The following is a 12813-nucleotide window of genomic DNA, read 5'->3' on the forward strand; positions in this document are numbered from 1 at the left end:
TACTACTATTCCTACTTCGCTGTTTTTCACTTATCGTGGGGCTTCAGGGTATGGATCCCCGCGATTAACGAGAGACTACTGTATCCCACATTTGATCAATTTGACTTAGCCTTTCAAGGAGACTTTCTCTCAGTGGTATTATGTATTTTTTAAGTTTAAATATGCATTTTCTCATTCAAAATACTATTAAAAATTGTGGTCTTAAGTGTTAAACCTGGAAGACACTAGCATGTCACATGCACTGACTAGTGCACATTATTTTAACCTTTGGTAGGTAAGACAAGTTGCAAAGATTATCTTCCCCTTAATCAAGTCATCTTAAAAACACCTCAGTGGAGGTATAACATATATTTTGAACACATTAGTAGAAGTGCTGTTTTTAGTGTTGAAATAATTTTTTTTAACTATTTCAACCCTCTCATTCTGCAGTGCAGGTTTGAGGATCTTGTCATAAACAAATAGAAAAATTGACACAATTACCTTTAGATGATTACAATAAAAATGTAGTTTGCTCATTTACTGAATCTTAGATGTTTTACAGAGTAGTCTCAACTACTACCACAGCTAATTTTATCTCAATCTCTAAAATAATTGGCAAGTGTTAAAGCCAACTTTAAATTTGCTACCACTTGTGTTGAGTTGACTTGATTTATTGAAAAAGAGGGACAATCAATGCACAATAAGTAAACATGAGGTTTCGTGACTTTGTCAGACAAGCTGCAGTCCCTGGCAGCTTGATCAGTTCTGTGTACAGATAATTACTTTTTGATATTTTTATTAACTATCCACTTGCTAATGAGATGTGTTGCTACTGTGGCAGACACATGAAGAAACACACAGACAAAATAATATTACTGCCATCTGACAGTGGATAAAAATTAGATAGATTAAATTTATCATAGATATCTATTACTTTAAAAGAACATTACAGAACAAATAACCCTTATGTTTTTTAGCCTAGCCTATAAAAAAGCATACATTACAATCAGTTAGGGCTAGACGAAGCTTTTACCGGTTGTTGAGATCAGGTGTAACATGTTGGACAACACATGTAATCGCCATGGTGACATCACAAACCAGCGCCAAGCCACTGCGGATCTGAAAAGTAGCCGATAGCTGGTTAATATGTCAGCAAAACAAAAACTGTAAGTAGAAAATCATCAAACCAGCACAGTATTTAAACCGATAACAAACCAAACCCTGGTTGTACCTCATTCTGCACCATTTTCTCCACCAGTGTGATAACTCTAGCGAGAGTGTCACAGCCACCTGCATCGCTGATGAAACTATCCCTTTAAATTAAAACAATTTCATTATTAAAGAGATCACAATTGAGTAAAAATAAATCTTATAAGTGTGAATCATTTTCACTTCAGTTTGCTGACTATGAGTGGATCAACATCCTGGTTGGCGTTGAGGCGTTTACATCTGTCGGGACAAGTCACATCATCGGAAAGCACCGAAGCAGCACGAACAGTCGGAGAGAAACGCTTCGGAGGTTCAGGCCAAACATTCTCCTCTGTGCTTTTTTCGTCCTCTCCAGTTTCTGTCTTTGCTTCGCCTTCTACTGATTTAATACGTTTGGTGCTAATATGAGCAGGAGGCAGCCCGGCTGGAGAGGGGGGAGGGTACAGACACGTGGAAACGTTAGGTTACTTAACGTAACGGTAAGTAACCTAACAGAGTGAGGTGTTTCACTATGGGAAATGCTCCAGCGTGACCATCTACAGAAGCTCCAATGACATTACGTCTGTCAAAGACAGACCTGTTGAGCTGTGCTCAGGGCTCCGCCCCCACCATGGCACCACAGTCAACCGACCACCTCCTACTCATTCTAGGATGGTTTCTTTCCGTGACCATGCAAGGAGAGAAGTGTTGGTGAAACACCTCACTCTGTTATCAAAGAACCGGGGTTACGTTAAGTAACCTAACGTTCTTTTTCTAACTTCGTTTGGTGTTTCACTATGGGAGATATGGCCCACTCCCGTATTGCAAAAAAGCTCCGAAGCCAACAACTATCCTGAACCCGGACTAAGAAGGCTGCGAAGTATCGGCGTCCAGTATTGCAAGAGCTAGGGATGGCTGAGCCACATTCAGCCTGTAAAAACATACAAATGTATGCGGTGTGGCCCAGCTAGCTGCTGCACAAATATCTTGTACTGATACTCCTCGAAACAGGGCTCATGATGTGGCCATGATCCTGGTAGAATGGGCTCTCATCCCAGACGGGGGCTCTGTACCCCTACAGCTGTAACAGAGACTAATTGTCTCCACAATTCAATGTGCCAGCCTCTGGCGTGACACTGGTTTCCCTTTATGAGTTGAGGCCCAAGAAACAAACAGTTGGTCTGACTTCCTGAAGTCAGCTGTCCTGTCAACATATGATTTCAGTGACCACACAGGACACAAGGAGTTATGGTCTCGCTCCATTTCAGAGGATAATGGAGGAGGATGGAAAGCTAATATGGCAAGCCCTTTTAACATAAAATCGAGTAGTCTGACTATCTGTACATACTGTACATTCTAGATATCTAAAATAGAATTTTGACTAGGAACAATTACATTTTGACTAGTCAGAATGCTAATTTAAGATATCTGTATTTGCATTCTGACTAGTCAGAATAACAATTCAAGATATCTTGAATTACATTTTGACTAGTCAAAATGTCCTCGTGTTCTGAATTGTATTAATGACCCCTGAGGAAGATTGAGATTCCACCTTTCACGGGCCAGGCCCAGAGAGCCATGCAGGCTGGGTAGGGGTGATAAATTTCTCTCCTGGCTTGGGACAGAAGGTCCTCCCTGAGAACAGGAAGAGGCCAAGGTTCCCCTGACAGCATTTGAATAATTTATGCCACCCAGGGCTTGGATGGCCACCATGGGGCCACCAAAATTAAAGACCAGCCCTGTTCTCTCACTCTGCTCAATGTGGGAGAAATCAGGCTGAGAGGTGAGAATGCATACAGCAGCACGTTTGGCCACGTGCGAGCAAGAGCATCCACCCCTAGTGGAGCAACTGTGTCTGACAGGGAGAAAAACAGCAGGCAGTGGGTGTTTTCCCATGAGGCGAAGAGATCTACGGCAGCCCTGCCGTATCTCTGCCAGATCTGCTCCACCACCTGAGGGTGGAACTGCCACTCTCCATACCGAGGGTTGCCCCTGGACAACAGATCTGCTCCTCTGTTCAGGATCCCTGCCACATGAGTTGCCCGGACTGAGAGTAGTCTGGTGCTGTTCCATAAGATTAACTCTCGGACCAGTCTGTGCAGTTGCTATGATCGTGTCCCGCCCTGACGGTTGATGTAAGCAACCACCGTTGAATTGTCTGTGTTCACTAAGACATGACAGTCCTTTAAATGGGGCAGAAAATGCTTTAAAGCTAGAAAAACTGCCTGCAGTTCCAGCACATTTATGTGAAGGCGTGACATTGTCTGTGACCACACACCGTTCATTGTCCTGCTGATCATCGTGGCCCCCCATCCTCTCAGGGTTGCATCTGTTGTGATGGTGACCCTGGATGTTACTGCTCCTAGCTGAACCCCAGTGCTGAAAACCACTGGGTCCCTCCATGGATGCAGAGCCATCATACATGTTGCAGATACTTTCACTCTGCAATGTAAATGGCGGCGAAGGCATAAACTCAGTGATGCGACCCATCTTTGAAAGTCCCTCATCATTAGAAGACCCAGTTTTACCACCGTAATTACTGAGGCCATTAACCCGAGCAGGCGCAGACAAAGTCTGAATGAGACAACTCTCCCCTGCTGGAAGCTTGCTATGCATTGGGAGAAGGATGTGATCCTCTTCTCTGACAGCGTCACATGACAAGAGTATTTTGAGACCCAAATATTCTGTATTTTGTTTGAGCACTAAGCAGCTCTTTGTCCAGTTTATTCTGAATCCCAGGTCTTTTAAATGTTTTATTACTGCCTGGGAGTCGCTGACTGCTTGTGCCTGCGTGCGGGAACATATCAGATAATTGTCTATATATGAGAGGATTCTGATGCTATGTGCCCCTGGGGGGGGGGGGGGGGGGGTGCTTTCACGCACCTGCTGAACACCCGCGGAGCTAACAAAAGTCAAAATGGGATCATTTGAAATTCATAGGTTTTGTCCTGAAAGGCAAACCTGAGAACTTTTCTGTGTGGTGGATAAATTGCAATATGACAATAAGCGTCCGCCAGATCTATTGTTAGAAAGCAATCTGCTGGACGGATGGATCGACAGTGTTTTGTGTGTTAACATTCTGAACGTATCCAACATTTTTCAGTCAGGTCATCTGGACAGTTTCTTTTTTTGTGCTGAAACGTTTCGCCTTCTATCTGGAAGGCTTCATCAGTCAAGGAAACACACAACACAAAACCTTGTTGACAGTCGTGTCAAACTGGTTGAAAACAACAAAAGTCCATGCTCAATAAAGAGACCAACAAAACTGGTTTGTTCCACTTTGGAGTAAGCTGTTAGGGGAAGAATCAGTTTTGTGTTGTGTGTTTCCTTGACTGGTGAAGCCTTCCGGATAGAAGGCGAAACGTTTCAGCACAAAAAAAGAAACTGTCCAGATGACCTGACTGAAAAATGTTGGGATTGTATACCTGGATTATTGAGCATGGACTTTGTTGTTTTCATCCAGTTTGACTTGACTGTCAATAAGGAAGAGGGCCGGCAATGGAGGAGGGGGCGTACCAAAGAAACCACCTTAGCACCAACAAAACTGGTTTGTTCCACTTTGGAGTAAGCTGTTAGGGGAAGAATTAGTTTTGTGTTGTGTGTTTCCTTGACTGGGGAAGCCTTCCGGATAGAAGGCGAAACGTTTCAGCACAAAAAAAGAAACTGTCCAGATGACCTGACTGAAAAATGTTGGATTGTATACCTGAATTATTGAGCATGGACTTTGTTATTCTGAACGTATATCTGCATAAGTGTCTGTTTAGTACACGCAGATCTAAAATGGGCGGAGGGAAGTACCATCCTTTTTTGGAATCAGAAAATAGCTAGAATAGAAGCCTTGTTGCGGTTCCTTGTTCGGTATTACTCTGATCGCTCTCTTGTTTAAAAGGGAGGCGATCTCTTCCTCCAAAACGTGAGCTGAATCTCCGCTGGCTACAGAGAAAACAACTCCGTTGAATCTGGGTGACTTCATGTTGAACTGAAGTTTGTACCCCCGGGAAATTGTGGTCATAACCCATGGTGAAACTGCGCATGCACTCCACTTGCTCCGAGAGCGGTGATGTCACGCTCGTGCCATAACAGGTCTCTGCTCTTTTCATTGATAGAGCAGGAGCGCCCTCTATTGGGCAAGAGCTTATACAGTTTCATGTTTTGTTTTGTTTTGTTGGTGGGGTGCATTCTGCCCTTAGCAATGTGCTTGGCTGCAGAAATGCATTTATTTTTATTGTTTTCCCCTGAACAAAATGAGGCCTCTTGAGGCACTGGTGAGTGTTAGGTGACATTGAGCGAGTGCTTTTGGGTGCATGATGCACATTCAGTGCTTGGTGACACTGTGTTTTCTGCCTCACAGTCTCCTCTCTCTGAACATGAGAGGGCTGAACAAACTGCACTTCTGTTGAACCGGGAACTGCAGGAGTGTGTGAACACAGGCAGGTTTCCTCTTCTGCCAATTTTCTCCTTTTTACTGGAGGTGGAAAAGGTGGGGTTGTTAGGTCGTCCGCTTTTTATTTGCCCTCTCTGGGGTGGGATGGACGTTTCCTGGCAGCTGCTGCTGCGAAGGAGTGCTTGCCCCAAGGCCTTGGGTTTTCCCCTTTATTTTGCTGGTTTGGGTGACCAGCTGCTTGTCTGGGTGTGCTAGAACCACCCTGCCGCCCCCTTGCTGCCGCCAGAGCTGCTGCAAACCCGGGTCTTGGACCCTGAGCCAGGTGGGGGTTCGATTTGAGTGGCAAGCAGAAGTTAAAAGCCTCACCCTCTTGTTTTCTAAGGGTGCTCATCTCCCTCGTCTTCTCCAAGGCTGGGCCAAAGAGACCTTTGGTCGGGTCGTAGGCTGCGTCCATCACCTCTGCTTTCTGGGAGTCCCCCAGGCCTGACAGGTTCAGCCACAGGGCTCTCTCTCCTGCAACAGCAAGTCCCATGACGCGACCGCTGCCCTGGACAGCTCCTCTGGATGAGCGTAGGATGAGATTGTTAACAACACAAATTTCATCCCACAGTGAGGGGTTAGGTGACCCCGAGTCCAGCTGGCGCCCATCTCATCCAGGATCTCTGCTTGATATGCTGACAACAGTGTGGCAGCATTAAGATAACACACAGACTGTCCAGCATATGTGTACATTCCCTGATAAATCCATGCCGTGAGGCGGTCCGATTCAGCTGGGAGAGAAATATTAGTAGAGGCTGAAACTGACCTGCGGTTGGGGTGGAGGTGGTACGCCACTGAGGGCTCCACCGCTGGGGATTTGGTCAGCCCCAACTCCACCATCCCCTGTATTTCCAGCTTGGAGCAGCCCTTGGTGGGGAGCCTGCTCCTAAAAGGGCTTGACCAGTAACGGCTCATTTCCCTCATACAAGCTGGGACAGCTGGTAAAAGCTGTTTGGCGTGGAGGCTGGTGGGAGCCTCTTACCATCTTGCAGGTCTTGTTCTGCCCCGCCCCCCAAGAGTGGCGGCATGACCGGGGACTCCTCTTCCAACATGTCCGCCCAGCACGTGGTGGCTCACGGCTGATGGCCGTCACCTGTTACTGCGGTTGCGGACAGGCACGGGTTCTGGCTGTTTGTGACTGCCACTCTCAGCCTCCTTTCTAAGATTTTTTCGGGCATGGAGGAGCAGTGTTGACATGTCTGAGGGTTCGCCAGTGACGTTTGTGTGTGTTTAGCGCCCATGCATATTATGCACATTGGGTGAGGGTCCCTGCCCGAAATGGAGGCCCCGCATGACGAGGGGCATGGGCGGGATACAGCCTCTTTAGCCTTAGGTTCCTACCCTTTGGTGGGGGTGGGTGCCGTAGCCATAATGATAAGGAAACTTGTTCGCTGTGACACGTTAACTGTTCGTCGCTAAAGCTAGACGCGGGGTTAAAACCAGGCTAACAGCTAGGCTAAAAAACGCTTGTTGTAACACGTTAGCTGTAATAGAAAACCCCTAAAGGTACCAAGCTAATGCTACCTCTAAGGAAAGCTAGCTCGCCTTGGCGCGTTAGCTTGCGTTACACTTGCAACCACTTGATTAGTTAAAACTGAGCGGTGAGAACAGCTCGCCTTGACGCGGTCACCGCTCCCAAATGTAACAAAGTTACTTCTTGCGAAGCACCAACTTACTCAACACGGTTCGAGCTGACGCCAAGAACTGCATTCGGCAACGTACTCCTTTATGGGACGCCTGGGAACTGTTTAGCAGCTAACCTAGCTAGCCTGACTGTGCTGAGGGATCTTGATGTAGTTTCTCACAGGAAGAAAGCGAGAATGAGTAGGAGGTGGTCGGTTGACTGTGGTGTCATGGTGGGGGCGGAGCCCTGAACACGGCTCAACCGGTCTGTCTTTGACAGACGTAATGTCATTGGAGCTTCCATAGATGGTCACGCTGGAGCATTTCCCATAGTGAAACACCGAACGAAGTTAGTAAAAGAACGTTGGTTACGTACTGTAACCCCAGATTCTATGAGTATAGGCACAGCCCTTTAAGGCTATCGCTAGAGGGTTTATCCCTTCGCGCACAGCGCAGCACTGAAAACTTTAGTCCACGCCCACCTGCTGTGTGGGTCTTACCCCCGGTCCGTATAAATTACGGTGAGACCGGGTAATCGGCACCCAAATAGCTTTTTTCTTCAGCCATTTAGGAACCAGTGAGGCCCAGAACTTAAAGGGCTGCGCCTATACTCATAGAATCTGGGGTTACAGTATGTAACCAACGTTCTATTTCGTTTAGGCTTTGCCCTTTAAGGCTATCGCTAGTGGGTTAAAGGCGAAGAAGGATGTAGTCTATGCCTCACTTGGTCCACTCAGACACAACATGAAGCACCTGCTTGCATAAAAAAAAACATTTCATCACTCAGCCTTCTGTGTGCGTAATTACGCGCTGCATAATTGTGTGCTCCATGCGCAGGAGCGCACCGGAGAAAAGATCTCTGGTGAGGAAAAAAAGGCTGAGATAGCAGACCTGCTGCTGTGAATAGGAACAACGGAGGATACAAATTGTAACAGTGTAACGATGAACAGAGCAGACCAACAGCTCCTCAGGATGAACCGATTAATAACAATAAAATCAGCAGTCATGAACTTGTGACTGATAATAAATATATCATACTGCGACTGCATGCAGGCAGGTGTGAGCTCAAAAGTGAAGCTCCATGAAACAAATAATAATCATTCTGTCAGAATCCTGTGAACAGAATGGGTCATGGAGAAAGTAGAAACATCACGTAGATAAAACGAATAATCAAACATGGTGATGACCAGGCAGCCACCATACAAATATCCTCCACTGTCATCTCTTCATGCAGAGCCATGGAGGATGAAAACCCTCTGGTGGAATGTGCTCTGAGATTCTCAGGAGGGTCCAGCCCAGATGAACTGTAAGTTTTAGAAATAGCCTCACACAACCAGTGTGAGAGGCGCTGGGTGGATAGAGGACGTCCTGAAGAGCTATCCCTGTAATGCACGAACAGACGATGAGAACAGCGCAGTGCGGCCATGTGCGCCACGTAACACTAAAAACACGCGCACAGGACAGAAGAGGTGAGATGTTGCTTCCTCTTCAGAATTATGAGGAGGAGGGTAAAACCCATCCAAGGTTATCACTCTCGATCTGAATGAGCTTGTGATGTTTTTCAGAGTAGGGTTAAAATGCAGTACAGCTGAACTGCCGTCAGCTTGAATTCTGAGACATGATGGAGCAACAGAGAGAGCAGATAATCACTCACTCTCTTTGCCAACGTCAGAGCTAATAGCAGGGCTGTTTTTAATGACAGAAATTTAAGTAAAACCTGATCTAAAAATTCAGAATAAGCTTTGACCATCGTGCAGGACCATCATTAGGTCTCACCGTGAAGCTAGTGGACGTGACACTGGTCTGTGTCTCTGTACACCTATCAGGAAATGCTTCATCAACGGGTGATTAAGAACTGTTTTGTCACCGAAGCCCTCGTGACAGGAAGAAATAGCTGCAGCATAAGTTTTAATTGTACTGAACGCTAGATCACTGTCCATCAGCTGCTGCAGAAAAGACAGCATGCCACCTAGTGGACATGAGATGGCCTCCACGCCTTTTTCTGTGCACCAGCGCTAAAAAACTGTCCACTTGATGTGTACAACGTTATAGTGGAAGCAGCTCGTGTGCCCTGAAAACGTACGCACCACATCCTATGGGAGGCCCGTCTTTTTCTAAACGGATCCGTTCAGCAGCCAGACCCAAAGGTGCTGACCTATTTCTGGGTAACTCCTGATCGCTCTTCCTGCCTGGAGGAGAGCACCCCCCCACGGCAGTTTCCACGGCCGACCCAATATCAGTCGCTGCAGATTCGGGAACCACGGAGCGCTTATGCACTCAGGAGCTACGAGGATGACTGACAGTTCTTCCTGAAAGTTCTTCTTGAATGTACACTGCACTGATGGGGAGCAGGTTTTTGTGTGCCCAACACAACAGCTGTTTCGCGATGCATAACAGTTGGGCTGAGCGCACACCTCCCTGATGGTTTATGTAAACTGTCGTCACTTTGTTGTCTGTGTGGATCAGAAAATGCTGACCCCGCAGCAGGGGACACAATGATGAGTCACGTTTCAGACCGTGAAAACATTCTAGCACATTATGTAAAGCGACATGCGGTCCAGCCACTGTGCTCCCACTGCTTGGGACAGACACCTTCCTCCCAGCTTGATAGGAACATGTCTGTGGAAAAACTGAGACATGTGACGTAGGCCTGCTGATGGGAACTCCCTCTGACAGAACGAGGGGGTTTCCCCAGTGATTCAGATCGGTTCTCACGGAGGGGGGGCACAAAAATAATCCGCCTCTTCTGGCGCATAGGATCTATGCGCAGGCGGGCGAACCATCTCTAAAGGCGTCTCATGTGAAGTAGGCCCAAAGGAACCACGATGTGGGCCGCTGACACCATCCCAGGAGTCACATGATAGGCAGAGCTGTCACTACGCTGCCGGGTTTGACATGACGGAACTGAACTTACAGAGCTTCTGCTCTCGGCTGTGATAAACGGGCTCTCATTGTGGTTGAGTTTAGCTCCACTCCCAGATAAACAATCAACTGGGATGGGCGAACGGAACTTTTCCCAGTTTATAGAAAACCCAGGTTTAGCAGGTGTAACGCTAGCGTTTGGTCTGCGCAGCTGCTTCCTGCCTGGACTGATCTAATAAAAACAGATCGTCCAAATAAAAAATAATTCTTATTCCTGCCATGTGTAATGGCTGCAGAGCCATCTCCACGCATTTTGAGAACGTGCGTGGGGCGAGGGAATAACCGAACGGTAGCATGTTGGACTGATACGGAATCCACTGGAGAAAAACACAGGAATTTCCTGTTTCAGAATGATGGAAATGTGAAATTATGTGCCCTTCAGATCTATGGAGGTGAACCGGTCATTCTGGTGAAGTTCTCCAGCAGCTGTTTGATTGTCAGCATGTGGGACAGGTCGAGAATGGGTCTCATCCCTCTGTTTTTTTTTTTTTAGAACCAGGAAGTAGTGGGAGGAAAAAAGACCCCGTATTTTCCTCTCCGTTGGAAACTCTGGAAATCATGTTTTTCATCAGGAATTCCTGAACTTCTGACTGGAGAGACGAGCTCTGTTCTGGAGAAGACAGGACTGTCTCTATAATCCCTCTGAACGATGGGGGTTGAGCTGCGAAACTGCAGCGTGTAACCCCTGCTGATCAGACAGTCCGTCCATCTGTCCAGGAAACACACTCGCTGCCACTCTGAGTAACGCTCAGACAGCGGGCACATATTTTGTGTGTCATGTTTCTCACAGACATCAACCAGGCTAAAAACCCGGGGGGGAACCCAAGGTGGGGGCGCCAACAGAAAAATGCTGTATGTGTGCCTCTGTACTGAACCCAGGCTGCAGTCTCACGTTAGAGCTGAGGTGGGCGAGCGCGCACTGAGAGGAGGCGTGAGCGCTTTCTGAGTGAAAACGCCGTTTTGGTGGAGGCTGCAGCTGTCGTGGAGAAAAAACGTTTACTCCCGCTGCGCAGTGACATGACCGAAAACGGCAGAAAATAAAAACCGGCACTGGCTAAGAGCGAGGGATTTTATCGGACTCGGTCTGCTGAAAAAACATAATTTTTAGCTAACGTGGCAGATGAGTGTTTTGTGATATTTACAGAACTGCGGTGCCATTTAAAACGCTGTTTAGAAGTTATTGGCTCGTTCTGTGTGGGGAAAGTGTGAAGAGAGGTAGCTGTGAGCTCAGTTGATCTGACAGTCAGGCTGGAATCAGATGAAACTTTACTTTCAGAGATGTTTCTGTTATATTTCAAAACATACCTCATCAAAAAACACACACATTCCCCTCAAGGAATTGTTCCCTGGTGGAGGGGGCCGGCGGAGGAGCGGAGTGTGAAGTCGCTGCTGCAGCTGTGGACAACCTCTGCTGCTGTTGCTGGCCACGGCGGTCCCTCCATCGACCGGAGGGGCGGGAGGAGGACTGTGACGTCACCAGATGGTGTACAGTCTCTGAGACCTCCTCGGACCTCTGCAATTTCTCAAGGATGGTTCTGAAGTTGGCCCCAAACAGCACCTCTGAGGTGATGGGGCCCTCCAGCAGGTCTTTCTGCAGCCTCTCGGACAAGAATGGCAAGAGGCGGAGCCAAGTGGTCCTCTGGGTCATGGTCATCCAGGCGGCGATGCGAGACAGGCAGACCGCAGAGGTGGCACATGTTAAAAATGACATCAGCAGCTTTACAGAGAGAGCTCTTTGTCTCCTCCAGTAGGTCTGCTTCCTCCAGCCTCTTTGAGATGTTGTAGGCCAGCAGGGCGACGTTGTTGTTTGCTGCGGCTGTCTGGAATGAGCACTGGTGAGCTCGGTTGGAGACCTTGTCAACATCTGGTCATGCTTCCCTGGAGGGACAGGTTGCTGGTCCATCCTGGAAGCTTTTGACCCAAGTGCCACCGCCAGGCTTGGCTCCAGTGGGGGGACTGAGGGAAAAACACAGATCCGTAAAACACTCCACTCTGGAGATGGAGGTGAAGGTGGAGATGGATGTCTTCAGCTTTCCGGGCCCAGCTGCAGCCTCGTTCCAGTGTGACGTCACAGCTGGTCAGCGAGGCCAGATGGGGTCAGGGCGACGAGCCGGGGCAGAACCAACCTTGCCACTAGATCATCCGATCAGGGCGGAGGGAGGCAAGGGACGGAAAGTCCCTTGTGTTAACATCCTCCGAGAAGAGGGCGCTGACGGCTGGGAGCGGTGTGGTCGCTGACATGGGAAGATCCGAGGTGGCTGAGCATCCGCTCGGCCGCTCGTCTTCCGTCACTACGCTCTCCAGGAGGGAGGGGACAGCTCCGCATCGCCTTTCTCAGAGGAATCCCTCATCATTCACTGCATGACTCTGCATCAAAGAAGGCGGTGGTGTCGTCCCTGTAAGAGTACCACTGCCTGCAGCTCCTCCTCCAAGATGGCCGCTAATTAACCACACCTGACGGCCATCAGACTGAGGAGGCTCTCCTGCTATAAAAGGCTGCAGTCCAGTGCTACTCTTCGCTGGAGCATATCACCTTCCATGGTAGTTGTGCTTCAAGCCTTTTAGGCTTAGACTCTCCAGTACTAACCTTGTTCTCTTGTTTCCAGTTATCCTGGTTCCTCGGCTTGTTTGAAGGACCCCTCGTGATCCTTTGGTTCCTGACTCCTCGTGTCCTGTTC

At 48.1% G+C, this 12813-nt stretch overlaps 1 protein-coding gene across 1 annotated transcript in view; it reads right to left on the reverse strand.

Annotated features, from left to right (window-relative positions):
* The window catches only part of hdac10 (histone deacetylase 10), a 72691-nt gene that overhangs the window by 9704 nt on the left and 50174 nt on the right, over window positions 1–12813 (reverse strand). Inside the window, exons 13-15 of the mRNA XM_037683736.1 lie at window positions 1372–1612; window positions 1211–1292; window positions 1013–1098 (exon numbers count right to left, since the gene is read on the reverse strand). Of these exons, the coding sequence (XP_037539664.1) occupies window positions 1013–1098; window positions 1211–1292; window positions 1372–1612 (409 nt within the window). The remainder of the gene's footprint in view (window positions 1–1012; window positions 1099–1210; window positions 1293–1371; window positions 1613–12813) is intronic.

This window comes from Nematolebias whitei, chromosome 10, assembly GCF_014905685.2.
Source record: "Nematolebias whitei isolate Nwh7 chromosome 10, NemWhi1, whole genome shotgun sequence".
Lineage (NCBI taxonomy): Eukaryota > Metazoa > Chordata > Actinopteri > Cyprinodontiformes > Rivulidae > Nematolebias > Nematolebias whitei.